We start from the raw sequence: 18,664 nt of genomic DNA, 5'->3' as shown, positions 1-18,664 counted from the left end.
TTACCTTGACCTTACCCACAGCCTTACCCCAGGAGATATGGTACATAAACCAATCAGATCCACCAGATTAACCAATGACAAGAATTATGGGAAAGGTGATGGTAGTTTGCGTCAACAATAATAGTCATATCTCAGTCATATCTCAGTCATATCCAGTCAAATCTGAAGCCTTCTTTAGATATGCCATAGATTATTCAGATTACCGTCATCTTAGTTGATTTTTCAAAATATGTGCACAAATTCTTTTTAATGGCCACACAATAAAATAAAACGACAGACGTGACTGCAAAAAGAACGACATCAAATGTTAAGACGCAGATTTAATCTTGTTGTCTCTAAGAGCGAGCCTATCATGATTCGTGAATACCTTGCGCTGTTATGTAACTAAAGACGCACGGTAAGTGTTTTAAAATACACATTTATTCATAATCCGTTTGTTTATCTGTGTATACCTTGACATACAAAGTGATGTGTAACATATTATACTTTTGTCTAAAATAAATATATTGAGTATTTGGGCTACACTCAGCGCGCTATGTAATTTTCATAATAAGCGTTGAATAATATGTTGATTATTTTCAGTATTTTTATTGCTGGGGCGAATGTTCAGCTTGGAACATTACTTTGTCACTACAATAACTACACATTGGTAATAAGCCTTGTTTTGCCACAGGGGGAGCACATATTCATATATTCATGTTGTGCAAGATCTTTTTAAATCCATCATTGTGTTTACATATGATGATATATTCATGTTAACATGAATATATCAATATGTGCCCCCCAACTCCCAACACTCGCCACAGTGTCCCGGATGCTCTAACCAACGCCCTTGTGTTATATTATGTGCAGATGCAAACGGAACACCACGCTCACTGATATTTATATGTGTCTATGTTATATTTGACTGCTTTAAAAAAGAAAATCAACAATAAATTATATCAATCTGCTTGTATTAATATCCTGCTTGTGTTATTTCCGCCCCCCGTTCCGTTTGTGAGAAAAAATGGAATCGATAATTTATCTCAATAAAAAAAAACTGAATATGCCACAGTTGTCACAATACACACTCAAATTTCTCCTCAACAAAATGGTGCACAAAGACAAAGTAATTTTAACATGCTAACAACTTAAGCAATGTGTGTTTCGCGCAAGCAAAACTGTGTTGTGACTTGCCACGATGCTAATTAAAAAACAAGAACGGGTACTTTAACGGGTTGTTGTCTGACCACTTGCAGCAAAAAAAAATTCTTTAGAATCAAGCACAAAACTTTAATCGTTGAACGAGCGATATTAATCAAAATACAATTTTAATCGTTGAACGAGAGATATCAATTTAGGGCAACTTCAAAGAAAAGTGCCTTGTACGTTTAAATAAATAAGTACATTTGATTATTTCATTTTGTTAATATTTTGCCATTACGGTTATCAGCCATAATAGACGAGTGTGTTTGAGCTAGCTACAGGCGAATTTATGACATTCGGCATTGCTTAGTCTCAAATATTTGTCTATTTGTTTCTGCCTGAAGGATAATTTTCGGAGTGCAAACTGAACCAGGAATTCGCGCAAAATTGAAGTTGTACAAGTACAAATCTGAAAGTAAGTATTTCAATCTTTAATTTCGGCTGGTTTTACCGCCTTTAACTAACAATTAGTGGATGTCATTTAGAATATTGGGAATTTAATCTGACATAGTGACATGACAAAGACTGACATGGACATTTATTTTTTTGCACTAAATCTTTCCTACACTGAATTTCAACGTGGCAGGTTGGTAGAATGTTGAAGAAAATTGTTCGCTGGCGTTTCGTCTTTATTGTCCTCCTCATTGGCTCCATTCTGTGGTTTACTAACTTCACTCGAAAAAATTCTCCGGAAATACAGACAAAACAAAAAGTTACAATCAATGCTGCCGACACGGTAATTTTAACAGCTGTATATACTTTGAAACTTAGTTTGTTTACTAAAAACTATCATTGTTACTATACTACTATATAGAACTATGTAGCCTATAGCCATAGCGAGAGATCTGTAGCATATCCACAATCTTTGGCTTATCTCGACTGAGGGGACCCGAGTAAATAAACGCAGATCGAAAATAGGCTCTTGTAATGCAATCAGTAGAAACCATGCGAGGATGGAGGACCTTAATTTCTTTTCACGCAGGTGGCGAAGAAGCCTGAGGCGTTAAAGTGGAGAATGAAGAGCTTCCCAAAACCTCACTTTTCATCTCAACTCAATGTAAGAAACTGTTTATCTGTTTATCAAATGCAGGACTTCTAAACCTCGTGCTAAACTATCTCAAATGTTCAGGTAATTGAAGTTGAAACAGATACATTGCCGCAGAATTCGATACAGCAAAGACCGGTAAACAATTAATTTTATAAACAATTTACGTTTCATAAATATAAGATATAGCAATCCCAATGTATGGCTAGCTATGCCAATATTTGCACGGATATTTAGGACGAACACGACCGCAAATAACGGCCAAGAGTTGACTGTAATCTTGCATTTGGAGCTTGATATAATTCACCAAGACACGCGTATTTTTCTTCGTATTTTTCTTCGTATTTTTCTTCTCCTGCAGGTACTAGAAACACCAAAGTTGGAAAAAACAGTTAGGATGTTCTCAAGTCCTCAGTTGTCGTCCCAACTCAACGTAAGCGGAAACTATGTGTTCATCAAACTATCATCATTTTATAAATAACCTAAGATAATCTTCGCTAAATATCAATCTTTCTATTCAGGTACTAGAAACACCAAAGTCGGAAAAAACAGTGAGGACATTCTCAAATTCTCAGTTGTCATCTCAACCCAACGTAAGGAACTATGTTTTCATCAAACTATCATTTTATAAATAACCTAAGATAATCTTCGCTAAATATCAATCTTTTGATTTAGGTGCTAGAAACACCGAAGTCGGAAAAAACAGTGAGGACATTCTCAAATCCTCAGTTGTCATCTCAATCGAAAGTAAGAAACTATGTTTTCATCAAACTATTACCTAAGATAATATTCGTAAAATGATCAATCTTTCCATGCAGGTGATTGACGTTGAAAAAAATATATTGCCGAATATGGTGAAAAAGCCGGCTCCACTGAAACCTCGCTTTTCATCTCAACTCAACGTAAGAAACTATCTGTTTGTCAAATGCATGACTTTTATATGTACCTAGAATATTCATGCTAAACTACCTCAAATCTTCAGGTAATTGAAGTTGAAGCAGATACATTGCAGATTTCAATACGACGAAAACCAGTAGGTTCTTGATACGTAATTATACCTCATGCAGCATATTGCAAATTGCAATATTGCATTCTCCACATGACTGTTTTTGTTTTAGAAAGTGACTTTACCTCTGCCAGAGAATATCTTGCAACAGGTTGGAAAGGAAGAGTGGATAAGCAGGAGTATCTTTGATAAAAAGGTATATGAAATAATAATTTCATGACGTATGTTCTAACACAGGAGAAGAGTTCCTCTGACTACTTTTTATTTACCTAGGTTTCTTGTGCAAGCCCAGCGGCCAAAAAGGATAAAGAGAAGACAAGTTCGAAGTCAAATATGACCTGTCAGATACCAAATCTGAATCCATTCCATCCTTCTATAATGAAATTTATCAATAGAGTCCAAGGCTCCAGCTGTAATCGGTATAGATCTTGTGGAAAGCTTGTTAACGGCATCTTCCACATCACAGGTTGGGCCAGGAAACAAGATTTGATAGATTATACGACTAAGATTAAAATAGAAACTAAACTGTCACAACGTTTATGTATGCTGGATAGCTCTATCAGTTCTAAACTGTTCTTCCTAGAGGTCCAGTAAGAATCATCTCTTATTAATCCAGTGTTATTACAGGAGGAAACCTAAACTAAACTAACTTTATTTATACTGGATAACTTTATCAGTTCTAAACTGTTCTTCCTAGAGGTCCAGTAAGAATCATCTCTTATTGATCCAGTTACTACAGGAAGAGACGAAACTTATAACTCTATCAATTCTAAATTGCAGACCCAAATGTCGTCTCCGCAAAGTATCGGTCAATTCTCAGACGCGGGGATTTCAATTACGTGCTTGGAGCTTCCACTAAAATATCCTCAACAGAAAAAATTAAGGACGAATTTATCGAAGTTGAATGCAGAGTGAGAAATGGCCGATTTTTACGCGAGTTATGGCTCCAACCTGTTCCACATGAACATTTATTAAAGAGCAAAGGCAATAAAGTTCCTGGATTACCACTGAACATACTTATCGTCGGAATAGATTCACTCTCGCACGCTCACACTCAGCGGAAACTGCCGAAGTTTTACAAATATTTAAAGAATGAACTTGGAGCAATTATTTTTAACGGGCATAGCATTGTGGGAGACGGGACGACCGAGCAACTGACCGCCATGCTAACTGGACTAGGAGAGTTGGAACAGTATGAGTCTAGGAGACATCATAGGAATCCAAGGCCTGTTGATGGATGGACATGGATATATCGGGAACTCAAGAGTAAGAGAGCTGACATGGGTGGAGTTTTAATTAAAGTATTGATTGTCATTATAATTTCCTTTTCTTCTTTATTTAGATAATGGCTACCTGACAGGATATTCCTCCGATGCTCCAAAACTTGGTGTTTGGCAATATCGGCTTTTAGGTTTTAATAAACCGCCCACAGACTTCTACACCCGACCTTTCTTCCTGCGAGCTTCCACTAACATTCGGGGGGAAAAGATTGATTACTGTCTGGGTTCAATGAACATCGCGCAACATCAGTTTAGGTACATTCGTGACATTTTTGATACATTTCCAAACAAACTGAAGTTTCTACTTTCTTATAATGGTAAGACATAGCAAAACGTTTAGTAAAGTATTGATTATCAATAACTTTTTGAAGCTATATGGAGCTGGTTATTTAGCGAAATAGTGAAGTATTGACTATCGATAATCATTGAAGCTATGAGCTGCATGGTTATTTAAGTAAAGTAGTAAAGTATTTGGTATCGATAATTGAAGCTATGGAGCTGGTTATTTAGCGAAATAGTGAAGTATTGATTATCGATAATCATTGAAGCTATGAGCTGCATGATTATTTAAGTAAAGTAGTAAAGTATTTGGTATCGATAATTGAAGCTATGGAGCTGGTTATACAAGCGACCCCAGGTCATAGCTAAAGGAATTGCAACCAGTCCTCGTTTTACTGTTATTTGTCGAAATCCCTTTATTCATAACCGTTATTTTTTGACTGTGATTATTAAAACAGAGTTTCGTAAAACGCAAATGTTTTTATCTCTTTAGTGTTATTCTCTCATGACGACATAAACCTAGTTGAAAACATTGAACCAGATTTGATCTCTTTGGTACGAGACTTGAAGACGAAAGGACAACTGAACAATACTCTTTTGATCGTGATGGGTGACCATGGAGCCAGGTTTGGGCAAATACGCATGGAAATCCAGGGAAAGTTAGAGGAACGTCTGCCGTTATTTTCCATGGTATTTCCACCCTGGTTCTCCGCAAAATACCCGGAGCTTTACAAGAACCTACGAACCAATACCGATCGTTTGACGTCGTGGTACGACGTTCATGCGACCTTCCGACATATGTTAAACTACCCACACATGCCGTCGGATATTAAACACGGTCAGAGTCTTCTCGAGGAAATACCTGCGTCACGTGACTGTGCACAGGCTAACGTTGCTCCACACTGGTGCCCGTGTCAAAGATGGTCAGCAGTCGACGCTTCGGATAGTCACGTGCAAAACGCAGCCATGGCCGTCGTTGACTATATTAACAGCCAAAATAGTGAGCATGCTTCAAGCAAAAGGTTTTGTGAAATTTTAGATCTTGAAAAAGTCCACTACGCTTTAATGGAACTTCCCAATGAAAAGGTCATGAACTTTCACGAGACAAGCGACCTTAGACCTGTTTTCAACGCCCGTAAACGACCAAAACAGAGAGATTTTTGTCGATATCAAATTCAGTTAAAAACTAGCCCTAATAATGGTATATACGAAGCAACTGTAAGATATCATTTAGGATGGTTCATTGTGAGCAAGGATGTTAGCCGTGTCAATCAATACGGTCAGCAACCTGAATGCATTGCAAGACAGTTGCCACATTTAAGAAAATTTTGTCTCTGCAAATTGGACGTGAAATCAACTGCCTCGACTGCTGAGTAGAGTCAGAATAATTATAGAATAAGAACAAGTCTCTCAGAATAATTTACTATCCTATGGAGAACTATCCTATTCTAGGACCTCGATTTGACTTTGAACTAGATTTGTCCTCGTGTTGGTGACTAGAAATTAATTCACCCCGGTTTACTTTTCTGAAAATTCATTGTATTTACAGACTCACAGTCAATGAACACCAAAATATGAGCGGGAGTATTTTAAATTGTCGGGCTGGACACACGCGCGCTACTTGGCTGGGTACCTTGAAAGTGACCTTCCGCAATACTGGTTATTTCTTTACATAAAAAAAATTCTTTCATAAGAAGTTAAACAAGGTCATAGTCACGGCGTCTCAAGCCATTTGGCTCAGTTTTTGTTAGCAAAACAAATCTAATGCGAAAAGCCAGGATTCTTTTTATTTTCCTAATAGGAAATGATCTGTGCCCACTTGTTCTAATTTGAGAGCAGTTTACAAGAAAGTTCTCTAATTCAGTTGCATTTCTGACCCTATAAAAAAAAACTTGACAGGATCTTTGGGAAGAATCACGAACTGAGAGAACTACATTCATTAAAAATATAGCAAGTTTAGTTTAGTAATCTTTAATGGGACACAATACATTAATTCGACTGAAATTAGTTTATATTCTAAGCTGTGAAATAAACACAAATAGATATGTTTATGACCCGGTTGAATGTCAGAATATCAGAATGCGTGTCTGCAGTCTGAATGAGAGTTTGGCAGATTAAAATTGCTGAAAGTAATATCACCCACTCACTCAAAAATAAATCCTTCACTTGATGCTTTATTGAACAGTGTTTCGTGCGAAAATATTAATTAATCCCAATGAAATCTCGACAAATCGGATTCGAGTCATTCGACTTTGATTTGATCGATTGCATCTTTTAATTTGAACATCTGGTTTTCTGTGTTTTAGAATTACGTTCTCTTGAAGCACTAAACCTTTCTTACTTTTTAAGCAGAACTTTTCAGCTGTTAGAAATTACTGGGTGCCTAAAATTCATCTGAAGATAATAGTTTATGAGTATAGTGTTCATAAGTTTATCTAAAATGTACACCTTGATGACATATACGTGGTATTATCCTCTTTCAAACATTAAGTCGTATGCCACTCCTGACTTCTACACTTCTGTCTTGAGTTACGATGCTTTATGAATTTTTTGTAACTGAAACATACCATCGTTATAATATCGTAACGTTTGCCGTATCCGACCAAAATGGCATAATAGAGTTAGTTATATGACCAGCCTGATAAAATGTACCTAACCAAACAATGGTATGGAATGTAGATTACATTAATTAAAGTCAATGCGCTCAAACACAAGCACTCAGCTTTGCAACAATTAAAAGTTATTAAAACTAATGTGTCCATTATTTATCGTACGAAGACGGGGGGTTGTATTAGTTAAACGAAACGATTGACATAAGTTCGTCTCCATGGTTATAACACGCAGTTCCCGTGCCACCGTGCACTCGGGTTCGAGACAGACGACGAATTATAAGAGTTTCAAGTGGTGTTGGTTTTCCATAGAAGGTGTAGATTGTCAATGTATTGAATACAGTTACAAAATATGGAAGGATGAGGGGGTGGTAGAAAGGAAACCACTTTAAATCATGAAGGATATCAATGCAGATTTTAAAAGGACACCTTTTCTCCTGTTTTCACACTTGAATTGTAATAATAGACTTTCACGTATTACGTTTTGGATCTGATAAAGTTATTTAGTTTAGGTTTCGTCCCGCTTATAGCATGCAAAATATTCCAACTGAATCTTTGAGAAAAGACTGACTGATATAGAGTGACGTATCCAGTATAGCCTGTATAGGAAGAAGAACAGAGTTGAGAGCTGAGGAATCTCAATTATCTGAACCCAAAGTTCAGAAAGTTCCCAGAAGGGCAGCAAGATCCACTTCTCTGCAGACACTTGGGCGAAAATACTTGTTTTTCCGGTTTCCACCCAGCAGGATGTTGAACAGGATGGGTTTGGATAAACAGAGCAGGAAAATCCAACGAAATTGTTGATACGATAAATCAGTTGCAAATCCTACATTGGGATGCTTAGCTTTGAGTGGATAAAATGAATCAACCGAAGATTTACGCTTGCATCACTTCAGTGACGACAAGAATCCTGATAATTTCCCGACAAATTTATGTCTACGTGCATTGTTCCTAAAAAAACGTGCATCTTAAATTTATCAATTTTTTTCCAAAGCTTTTTAGAAAGGCTTAGAAACGCAATATGCTACAAACAGTTTAAAGGTCTAGGTTTCTTCCTCTAGTAACAGTGAATTATTAGTGACTCCATTGGAATTAAGATCAGTTTGGAACTGATAACTCTATCTCTAGTGATTTAGTATATAACTTAATATAAGTGTAGCTTAGTTTCGTTGGTTATTTAATGAAATTATGAAAACCAATTTAAGATTATAAGAGGTAAAGTAAGAAAGAAAAAAGTCATGAAAAACGTGAATTTTGCCAGTCCAATTCTGGAAGATCTCCTGATCGTTGGTAAACGGCATTTGGCCTTATCTGATATGCTATAACTATATAGCGTCATCATAGATGCATAGCCCTGGAAAATATCCGGAATTCAGGAGAAAAAATTAGGATGTTAAGAGTGATGATGAAAAAACTGGTATTCAGCTGCTTCTAGCAAGAAACGTCGAAAAGGCTTAAAAAATTATATAATGGAGCCAAGGACGTCACTGATGATAAAAAGTGCATGAAGGTTAAGTCTTTTGCGATAGTTTCTTAGCCGAACAGATTTTTCCCAAATATGACTTCACAAACTGAGAGACAATGTGCTAGTGAAAATTAAGTTTTGAAGAGGAAATCTACACCGAAGTGGTGACGTCTTATTTTAGAGTTGCTGACAAATTCTGTGAACCTGAATATGATCAAACGAAAGAAAATATTTAGCATGGATGATGAAAAAACTGGTATTCAGTAGCTTCTAGTTCAGTTAATTAGATGTAGGATGTCAATGGGGACCATGGTCCTGTATCCTTCACCTGCCATTTGTCATTTACATTGGCGAACTTATTAAATTCAAATTCAAATTTAATACATGTAAGTTTATGATTGTCTCTATTAAGAATCCAGTACAACAATATCAAACCCATTAGCTTTTTTTAAGTATCATTTATTCTGACTGATTTGCTTATATTAGGGCATGTCCTTACGAAACTACTGAGCCCAGTATAAAACGCATAATCCAGGCATTAAGCTGATCACTGAAGAAAGTGTTTGTTTAATGTTTTCTGACAAATATTATAGTTTAGTTTGAAAGGATATAAAACTAAAAACAGTAAATCTCCTACGTAATAAAAAGAAGTGCGTGTGTTTAAATCCTTTTCAAGTGCCAAGCACCGCGCCTGCCCATTGAAATTTTCTATAATTATCATAAAGCGCATCAATATCCCCATCACGCAGAGCTTTATTTCAGTCATGACCCATTGACCCAATACGCTGTGATCTTTCACAATGAACCGAAAGAATTTTACCCAATTCACCACTTGGAATAACCAACATTCCTACGCTTTAAATATTCAGTAAAACTCCCAGAGATGTGCAAAAAAATGATTTCCATCGTTGAAAAGAAATGTTTTTTTACTCAGAAAATGAACTGTAATTCTACGCTAGTGACAATAACTCGACATTTTTTATTTGGAACAAAGTTAACTGGATATATGACACGCCCGGTGTGTCAATTTAGTTTCCAAAGTCAACCAAAATGTTCCTACTTAGAATGACATTGCGTGCATCCGGGCCCACACCCCCCGGTCGAACTCGTGACTTTAATCTTGTCACAGTTAAATACCACTGATCATAATCTTTGCGCATTCCAAAAACATTTCCGTTTTAGCGACAACCTAGTTCTCAATCGAGCGTATAAATTGGGAGGTCAAATAATTCAGAACTCATTATTCTCTTTACAGCGCTTTGGAGAACAGCTTTCGGAAGAAGAAATATCATAGTTTCATCACTATCATGAAAGGTCTTGGACTTTTGCTCGTCATTCAACTGTGTTTTCTCGCAGTGCAAGGCCTCTTTCTCAAGCAGGGCAGCGTTACCTTGGCGAAAAGCAGATACAATCCTCTGCAACCAGCTAAGAACAATCAAAGAAAGGTGGTCCCGGAATACATTTTGCAGTTTTTCAGGGAGAATATCAAATATGGAAGAAACGTCAACCTGTATTGCATTTCACCAAGTAAGTAAGTCAGTTAGCTTTAGACTGAGACACGGCTCATAAATCTTACCTACGGGATTGATAGCCGGCGACGAATTGATGACGAGATAATGCTTTTGAAATATAGAGTGCGAATAGTTGTTTTTCTTTTAAACGGTCTTGTTAAGATATTCATATAGATAACGCAATGAGTAGCTCTAGCAGTTTTGAGATATTTAGTAAATTTCATTTCTGATTGTTTCAGTTTTACTACGGGAGAAAACCTTGACTAAATAAATTCTAAACAGGAAAACTCTATCGGTTCTAAACTGCATGGGCTTCCCTGAGGTCGAATGAGGGTCATTCGTTATTTTTGTTCCCGTTTATGGAAATTTACGCACAGGATTTGCGGCGTCGAATCTTTTGTACAACGAAGCTTTCATCCAATAGCATCGCACAGACTGAATAAGCCGCTTCGTTGTCACGTGTTTGGCCACGATCAGCTTTCAACATCGACTTAATTTTTGCCTATTCTTCTCTCTCGCTTTTTAAATCCAAACTTGAAATCAGTCTGAAATCAGTGGCCAGTAAGGATAATCTCTTGTGACTTGTTGATCAGGTATTGCTGACTAAATTAAAGTAACGTTATTTATACTTGATGATTCTACCAGTTTCTAAGAGGCACAGAGAAAGTTTCCCCTCTATAGTTCTTTAGCAACTGCGGTCTGATTGACCGCAGTTGCCAAAGAACTATAGAATGGGTTCAACGCATCACCTCTCTCAAAGTCCGTGATTTATTCGAGGGTTGAAAGGGACCTCGCAGTAAACATGTTTACGGTTCATGTTACACTTTTTTCCACTTGTCATCAAAATCTTATCCATGGAGGATATTCAATATAATTACAAGATGAAATACAGTAAATGGTTGCGACCGCACGGAGCCTTTCAAAATGTTTCCTTGTCACCGCGTACTCGCGTAGCCATGGCAGTGCGCGCCAATTATGCAAATTGTTCCTTCAATTTTCAGTAGCACTCAGGAAGTATCGTTTATGTTGATGCTTGCTGGCGCCAAGACTTGCGTAGTGGGTTGTTCCTGTTCATGAAATATTAATTGTTTATGTGCGAAATAACGTCATTCTTGAGAGTTCTTAAGAGACTAAATTGACTAACAGTTTATAATTCAAGTCTTTTACAAGGGTTCTAATTGATGTAGTTGTCTTTGCCAATTCTTTCTTCGACCATTCCGAAGTAGTTTTCTGAGCTACCTTGTTTGCGCACTACAAATTGAAAGGAATCATAGGTGGAAAGATAAGCCAGTCTCCCAGCCATGAGGTCGAGACTGAAGGGTAGAAAATGTAACTTTTTAGTTTAAAAACCTCAACAAGATTAGAAAGCTTGGAACAGCAGGTCAAGGAATGTCTTCAGAGCAGTCATCATACATCATCTTGATAATCTAGTCATGACATCGGAATCAGGTCAATCCTCGCTTACAAATTTTCAACACTTCTGCGGTTTTTTCATGAAAATCACACCGTCAGTTTGTGGAAATCTGTGATTAGCTTGCGTTATGTCAAAGAGGGTATGCGCTCCCGAAGTGAAATATTCAGTGTTCATATGTAACACACGCGATTCTTTCATTTTATATCCCCAATCCAATAAACACTCAGGCGATCCAATTAACGCATGGTCGAGTAAACACATGGAATCCTTTAAAGCAGCGACAACTGTTAAGTATTATGAAGAAGACCATCATAAATGATATATCCTAATACGTTAAATATCTTGTTATCATGCATGTGGCGCTACCTGCAGTAAAAATTGCGCAAATTCCATCCACACTAACTTGGTTTTCATAATTCACCTTATATGCTCTCGTATGTCGTTACTACGAGAAATAAAAACTCAATACTCAATTACAACGATTATAAATTCGATTACCAGACCATATGAGAAAAGCACCATTTAAAAAAACCACCAGTCAAAATGATTTGATTATCATGAAGTGCGCTCTTGTGTTGATTATGAGTGAGCCTTGCAAGAAATTGGAGAGGGATTATCGTGGGGCAGCATTTGATGAATGGACTAGAAATCGTGCAAGTCCACATTGCGTGCTTAAAATCTGGCAGCTTTTCTAAAAGTTAAGCACTCTTCAACAATTATACTCGATTATACACATTCCGTGTTGAAAATCCGATCAAAACTCATCGGTTGCCATGTTCATATGTCAGACTGTCAGTGTTGGGGCAAAATAAGACATCGCATGTTAATCTTCGCTAAGTCGAGAACGATCCACTTCTTCGACCGTGAGACTCTCCCCTAACCAGAAACACTGCGCGAAAAAGGAAAGTGAATGTATTTTGATTGGCGAGCATGTATCCTATGGAGTTTTTGATCAGGCGACAATAACGGTCTTGTAAAAATTGGATACGAGTATATATGGACAATGCGATATAAAGCTATAAAACTTTTCATCAAATGTGGTATAACAACTGCCTAAAATAGACAAAAAACTTCTCGACGTTTCAACCTGAGGGCCTTCGTCAGGAAAGTTAGATATAAAACTTTTCCTTTTACAGTTTGTACTAAGCAGTACTATACAATATTCAGTAGACTTTATTAAAAGGATCGCCTTGCTATCAAAGTGCTTGGGGGTGTGATAATATTTTATTCTAAAAAAAACCTCGCTCTATCTCTTTAAATCCATCGCAGGTGGTTAAGACATATCTTAAGACTAATAGTTTATTTGGACTGTTGTTAAGTCAACAAATTGTGTCTGTTCCTATAAAAAGCAATGGATATTCACCACGTTTGCGACATCGTTTTCAGTTCAAACAGTCGCAAAACAATTCAAACACAGCCTATTTTGTAAACCAAATCATTAAAAAGTCCCAAAGCGATATTTTTCAAGCCCACAAACCAGGAATTAAAATGAGAACAGGGAACTATTCTGTTTATGCAGAAAAAAAATCGGAAATCCTGTTTGGCTAGTTTTAATAAGTTGTTTATTTTAACCACAAGATATTACCACAACGTCGCCATTCCCTGATGCTGCGAACTACAAAATGACGATTGACGGACAAACTTATTAGCGGCACGTTTAGAGCATGCGTGTAGGCACACCATGAAGAATGTTCTATTTTGGATGAGAACAATTCCTTGTATAGCCATGTTATTATAGGACTGATGATTATCTCAACATGCAAGGTGTATCAAACAGGGAAAATCTCTTTTGGATTCCATTGACTCAGGACTAAGGTCTTACGAGAGGTCTTCGAACCTATTGAATATAATGTCAATAAATACAACCGCTAATTTTTTTAAGAGAGTTTTTTTAAGAGTTTATTTGAGAGACTGGTAGGATCGACTAACCCAGCGCCTGAATGTCTACGGTGTCACTAATTTAGGACCAACGTCAACTTATTGGAGTGTAACATTTCTCAATCGCTGTGTCCCAGGTTTAGAGAAAGCAAACAAACGCATATAATTAGAAAAACAGAACGCAATGAACGAAAAATAAAAACAGGAGTGTTTTAATTGGGATGATGCATAAATGACGTCTTTATGACCATGAGACGTTTCGTGGTAGTCTGCCTGACCGAACTGGGTTAAATTCAGTGCCAAAGAATTCTGTTTACAACGTAAGAGCACTGTTTTTGAGCAGCAGCATGTGTTAGAGTTTCTCTAATTAAATAAGGCAGGAACCTCCTTTTTAATGTCATAGCGTGTTCAAGAGGCGTAACTTGTATATCAAAAACAACCTTCATCTTAAATTAAAATGTGGTAGGTCAGCCCGGGCCATCTCTCTAATTAATAAAGTTGTCAAAATTACGATGACGGCATTTTGACATTTCAACTATATTTTGACGCGCGTAATTGCGACATATGGCGACTAAAATAGAAAAGGACATCAGTGCAATACTTCTCATCACGAGAAAATGGTTGAAACAGGGGGGGGCGAAATAATTGGTTTCCTTATCCAGTAAAAATCAGTTTAGGTTTCCTCCTGCACATAGTAAAATTGGACAATAAGAGATGGCCTTATCCAATATAGATTGATCATATTTGTAAACCAGAATTCTCTCTATTTGCAGAGATAGTGAGAACTAAACGGGCAATCAAATTGATCTTCAAAAACGGCAGTTTTATGGACGACAAAAGCTGGAAATGGAAACGAGACGAACTCCGCATGTTCATGACAACGCCAACGAAAAAATCGATTATGTCCTCGAAGAAACCATACTATGTGAAAGTTTTTGATCTGCACAGTCGTCGTATTGTGGATATGTTCCCGTTCTCAAGCTCATATCAGGGCTGGAAAACACTGAACATCTCACGTAAGTCCAGGTTTTGCATAGTCACTATTTGTATTTTAGTTTGCATGTGACGTTGACGGACGAAGAATCATCGTTTGACAAAAACTCAACAAATATTCATGTCGTTTTATCTAGATTGGCGCATGATGAAACCAGTTCAAGACAGCAGAGGGAAGTTTGGACTGAAGATTGTCGTTATCCAAGACAGAAGAAAACTCAACATCAAGAGAACGGCATTCAGGAAACTTCGCAACAAATATGCGCCATATTTTATCGAGTTCTTCCAGGTGAAAAACCAGGAAGAAACGCTAAAGTCAACTTCGAAAAGTTGGCTGAAAATTGACCTGCAGAGGGAAGAGAATGCGTTACCAAAATCGACGAGACCTGCTTCGGTAAAACGCGACTATTATTTGCCATTTCAACGCTACTTGACTGGACGGGCTGTGTAGTTCAGAGTTTTGCATGTACAGAATGTGATAACATGAGTTACCACGAGGGATAACGAGGGTTAAAGAGTTTTGAAAAAGCTGAATCCCTGTTTGAGAATTTTTCACCATTCCACTGCTTAAATCTTGCTCACGTCTGACCAGGGCGTAATAACATTTGATAAGATTTTCTCTCGTTTGAATGACTGCCCTTCAATCCCAGTGCATTCCACGTTTCCTGTGGTACAAAAATAACAGTTACAAAATATTCATTCACTCTTTTCCAACTCTCACACAACCCTTGTTCTCAAATTGATCCAGGCATTACAGTCGATGTAAGTTTTTTTATGTTAAAAATCGTATTCGACAAAGGTGAATTTAATCGACGATGGTTTTCTCCTCCTGGTGTATGCTATTGAGTACAATTATCAGACTAGATATACATTGCATGCGAAATCACCTCGCCTATTTGAAGCAATAGAGCTTTCTCATAATGACGTCAAACTTCGCCTGATGTTACACGACGTTTGATTGGTTCGTTAGTTTTCCGAAGCTGAAAAACTTCATGTAGCATCAGGTTTTTCGCTCGACTTGTTTTATCAATTATCATAGATCACGATAAAATATAAATATACCTTGGTGAATTCATATGGTGAATCCCATCCTGTCAAAAATTTCATATATGTAATATAATTGTATTGAACCATATATATCAAGGTTATAAAATACACCGCATTCATGTATAATAAGTTAATAATTATAATAAATAAATTAAAATATTAAATATGGTGTAAAAGACTAGTATTTAGGAAAATCTAAAAATATTTGCTTGGTCATTACACACACTAACAGACCAACAGACTAACTGGGGATTATTTTACAGCGTCAGTCATCATTAACTCTGATGTTTCTGACAAAAACTCGTCTATAAAACCTTCTCTGAACTTTAAGAAAACATCACAAACTATTTTACAAGTTTTTTCTACACAGTCACAGGAAAGAACTTTATATCATAAGAAACTAAACTGAAACGCACTTCTGAAAAACGTTTTGATAAACGTCAGCAAATGCGGTTCTTAATGATTCATCTTCAACGATTCTCTTTCCCAATGGCAATACAGACGTTTCCTCTGATTTCATTTTTACCAGATCAAAAATCGGTAAAAAACTAGAGCAAAATAAGTTTAAATCTGGTAAATAATAGGTTCTGCTGTACATATTTCCACCACAGCTTGTTCTTGTCTAAGGGAAGACTAGACTTGCATAAAATATAGAGATTTTTATGTTTGGTGATACATGTAATCTTTTTCTGTATGTTTTTAACTATTTAATAATGTCAAGAAAGTTACTCAAATGCATTATATTAACATACTCTGTCATATCTTTAGTTCCAGTGTTCTCTTTACTGTCCTTCACTCTCAAAATATCATTTAAAACAAAATAGGATGGATGCTCTGGTGTGAGAGCAAATAGGATTGAATTACACAACCTATACAAATAACAGAAGGTTTTTACACGAAATGACAAAGTTAAATTGAAAGAGATAAAGAATGTGACAAACCTCACTGCTTCTTGACACCCAATACCATGTCTGGTACACTCATTCAACACAGCAAAGATAATATTTTCCAACAGGTTCACATCCATTTCAAGCAAAGCATCTGATAGAAAATTCCATCAAGGTCTTTTCAAACAGGACTGATGCACTTGTTTCAAAACTGACAATTCTAAATTGCCTACCTTCACCAGTGTATGAAGGGGAAGTATGAATGATACAGTTTTGATCTGCCAGGATCTCCATTATCTGAAGGGATTTGATGGTTGACATTGAGCATAAACTGAGCTAATAACACTCATCACAATCTGTGACGTCAATCAATCATTGTACTTACATCTATGCCGAATTTCCATGGATTTGAATCTTCGAATATCTCAGCAATATTTGACTTGAATGTCTGCAAATTGTTTTGTCAAAGAAATCATTGCAAATGAGTCATAAAAATACTTATACAAGTGGATATATTCTAGGTACGTCATGTCACTATCTTATAACGCAGGATACAAGAGTTGGGCTGATGATATTTTGGTAGTCCAGCAACTGACTTATTCTTGCCAGAGGTAATCCAGACACAAAGGAGAACACCACGCCATTAAGATTACTACGCAAATCCTAGAGGATGTTTTAAAAAAAAATTAACAGTGAAACTACATAGGTATTTCTTTCTTAAACTAGGCTGCAGTAAAGTAGTAAAATAACAGTAAAACGAAGTATAACTTCTCAAAGAAATTAGAGCATTTGCATTTACCTTGGAAACTGTAGTGAATTGCGATGGCAGACAACATAAGAAGAGAATATCGACAGTTCGACCAACCTAATTTATAATAAGGTAAGTTCTGGATGCCAAATGAGATTTTTATTAAATTAATTTTGATCATTCACAGGATAAAGGCATAATGAAATATTCAATACCAAGGAATTATCGAAGCAACAGAAAGTGCCTTTGTCTTGAAATTCCTCCAAATTTTCAGGACATCTTGTAGAAATGTATAAATGGCTTGCCTTAACAACACCTATAATAAATGATTATTCATTAAAAACAGACAAAGAAGGTTACCTTGCAGTTGCTAGGAATAAACATCCAATATTAAAAAAAAAGATTAGAATGACCTTTCTTAGGATCCTAATGCTAGGACAGGTTCTTGAACTAACCTAGATTCAGAAGAACCGATGCTAACTCCCTCCCAAGTCTACCACAACCAATAATGCCAATCTTCAAACCACTGAAGACAGACGTTATGCAACTGTTGTTATTTAGAGACTGGTGAAAAAGTTAAAAAATATTAAACCATATATTCAAAGAACCAAGGGTAAAAAAAGCTTATTTCAAGCACTAATCATGGCCCAGCTTACCCTTGTTTTTTTCAAAATCACTTCATTGACTTTATTTAGTATAGACACAAAATAAATCCTAAATATAAAACATAAAATACAAACTAAAATAGTATTAAAAAAAGTGTTAAAAAACACAAAAGATCTCAGTGAACTTACGATTGTGCACATGCTGTAGAAATCGATACCAAACTCTTTGTACGAAGTTGAATTAAAGCTCTCCTGGAACATAAATATTTCGTATATGAGTGAAATTCTTTCAGTTTTTTAATATATAAACGATCGAAAGTTCTGGACAATCTCACCTCTCGTCATCTGGAAGAGCTGAATCGAACTGTAGAGACGGCAAATTCTTTGTTACATCTTCCAAAGCTATCATTTTATTGATTGCTAACAGCCAAATCCTGCCATTTCAAACTTTACCAGCTAAATTCAGAGTTCCAGACCTGCACAGTGTCCGCCATATTGAATTATAACGCGCTCAGACTGGGTCGAGTAATCGTCAAGTAATCAACATCTGACGCGCAATATATGCGAGGTATATTGACTACTATATTCCGTATTTCACACATTGCACTCAAAAGAAGTGCTAAAGTAACATGAGTTAAGCCTGTGAGACTGATAACGTTTTGCTTGTCATCAGAATTTTCCATGAAAGCTTCACAACACTATAGACACACGA

The 18,664-nt window shown here is 36.6% G+C and overlaps 3 protein-coding genes across 3 annotated transcripts; 2 read left to right on the top strand and 1 right to left on the bottom strand.

The window, feature by feature from the left end:
* The first annotated feature begins 128 nt into the window (after nucleotides 1-128).
* Nucleotides 129-6,689, top strand: LOC114523171. Its single transcript, XM_028544033.1, has 15 exons — nucleotides 129-397; nucleotides 1,530-1,600; nucleotides 1,772-1,921; nucleotides 2,168-2,242; nucleotides 2,315-2,368; nucleotides 2,592-2,663; nucleotides 2,752-2,823; nucleotides 2,906-2,977; nucleotides 3,049-3,132; nucleotides 3,213-3,263; nucleotides 3,349-3,432; nucleotides 3,510-3,702; nucleotides 4,017-4,502; nucleotides 4,579-4,833; nucleotides 5,289-6,689. The coding sequence occupies exons 3-15, from the start codon at nucleotides 1,781-1,783 to the stop codon at nucleotides 6,170-6,172; spliced, it is 2,523 nt and encodes an 840-aa protein (XP_028399834.1). The 5' UTR covers nucleotides 129-397; nucleotides 1,530-1,600; nucleotides 1,772-1,780; the 3' UTR covers nucleotides 6,173-6,689.
* Nucleotides 6,690-10,130: 3,441 nt separating this feature from the next.
* Nucleotides 10,131-15,821, top strand: LOC114523167. The gene is made up of 3 exons (XM_028544030.1): nucleotides 10,131-10,396; nucleotides 14,446-14,688; nucleotides 14,803-15,821. Exons 1-3 carry the CDS (start codon nucleotides 10,177-10,179, stop codon nucleotides 15,114-15,116), a joined length of 777 nt encoding a protein of 258 aa, XP_028399831.1. The 5' UTR covers nucleotides 10,131-10,176; the 3' UTR covers nucleotides 15,117-15,821.
* Nucleotides 15,822-16,083: 262 nt separating this feature from the next.
* Nucleotides 16,084-18,462, bottom strand: LOC114523153 (NADP-dependent oxidoreductase domain-containing protein 1-like). Its single transcript, XM_028544013.1, has 12 exons — nucleotides 18,288-18,462; nucleotides 18,142-18,204; nucleotides 18,004-18,061; nucleotides 17,803-17,911; nucleotides 17,563-17,663; nucleotides 17,399-17,464; nucleotides 17,155-17,262; nucleotides 16,985-17,047; nucleotides 16,833-16,896; nucleotides 16,654-16,753; nucleotides 16,465-16,581; nucleotides 16,084-16,260 (listed from the first exon to the last, which is right to left on the bottom strand). Exons 1-12 carry the CDS (start codon nucleotides 18,359-18,361, stop codon nucleotides 16,113-16,115), a joined length of 1,071 nt encoding a protein of 356 aa, XP_028399814.1. The 5' UTR covers nucleotides 18,362-18,462; the 3' UTR covers nucleotides 16,084-16,112.
* Nucleotides 18,463-18,664: the final 202 nt, after the last annotated feature.

This window comes from Dendronephthya gigantea, unplaced genomic scaffold (assembly GCF_004324835.1).
Source record: "Dendronephthya gigantea isolate DGI-Jeju-01 unplaced genomic scaffold, DenGig_1.0 000026F, whole genome shotgun sequence".
Classification (NCBI taxonomy): domain Eukaryota; kingdom Metazoa; phylum Cnidaria; class Anthozoa; order Malacalcyonacea; family Nephtheidae; genus Dendronephthya; species Dendronephthya gigantea.
The sequence above is the reverse complement of the archived record's forward strand: the minus strand, read 5'-3'. Positions and strand labels throughout refer to the sequence as shown.

Coding starts and splice junctions, on each gene's coding strand:
- LOC114523167 (XM_028544030.1), top strand. CDS start 10,177: ATGAAAGGTCTTGGACTTTTGCTCGTCATTCAACTGTGTTTTCTCGCA. Junction 10,397..14,445: donor CCTGTATTGCATTTCACCAA/GTAAGTAAGTCA, acceptor CTCTATTTGCAG/AGATAGTGAGAACTAAACGG. Junction 14,689..14,802: donor GAAAACACTGAACATCTCAC/GTAAGTCCAGGT, acceptor CGTTTTATCTAG/ATTGGCGCATGATGAAACCA.
- LOC114523153 (XM_028544013.1), bottom strand. CDS start 18,361: ATGATAGCTTTGGAAGATGTAACAAAGAATTTGCCGTCTCTACAGTTC. Junction 18,062..18,141: donor TCTACAGCATGTGCACAATC/GTAAGTTCACTG, acceptor TTTTATATTTAG/GATTTATTTTGTGTCTATAC. Junction 17,664..17,802: donor ATCGGTTCTTCTGAATCTAG/GTTAGTTCAAGA, acceptor CATTTATTATAG/GTGTTGTTAAGGCAAGCCAT.
- LOC114523171 (XM_028544033.1), top strand. CDS start 1,781: ATGTTGAAGAAAATTGTTCGCTGGCGTTTCGTCTTTATTGTCCTCCTC. Junction 3,133..3,212: donor GCTTTTCATCTCAACTCAAC/GTAAGAAACTAT, acceptor TCAAATCTTCAG/GTAATTGAAGTTGAAGCAGA. Junction 4,503..4,578: donor GATATATCGGGAACTCAAGA/GTAAGAGAGCTG, acceptor TTCTTTATTTAG/ATAATGGCTACCTGACAGGA.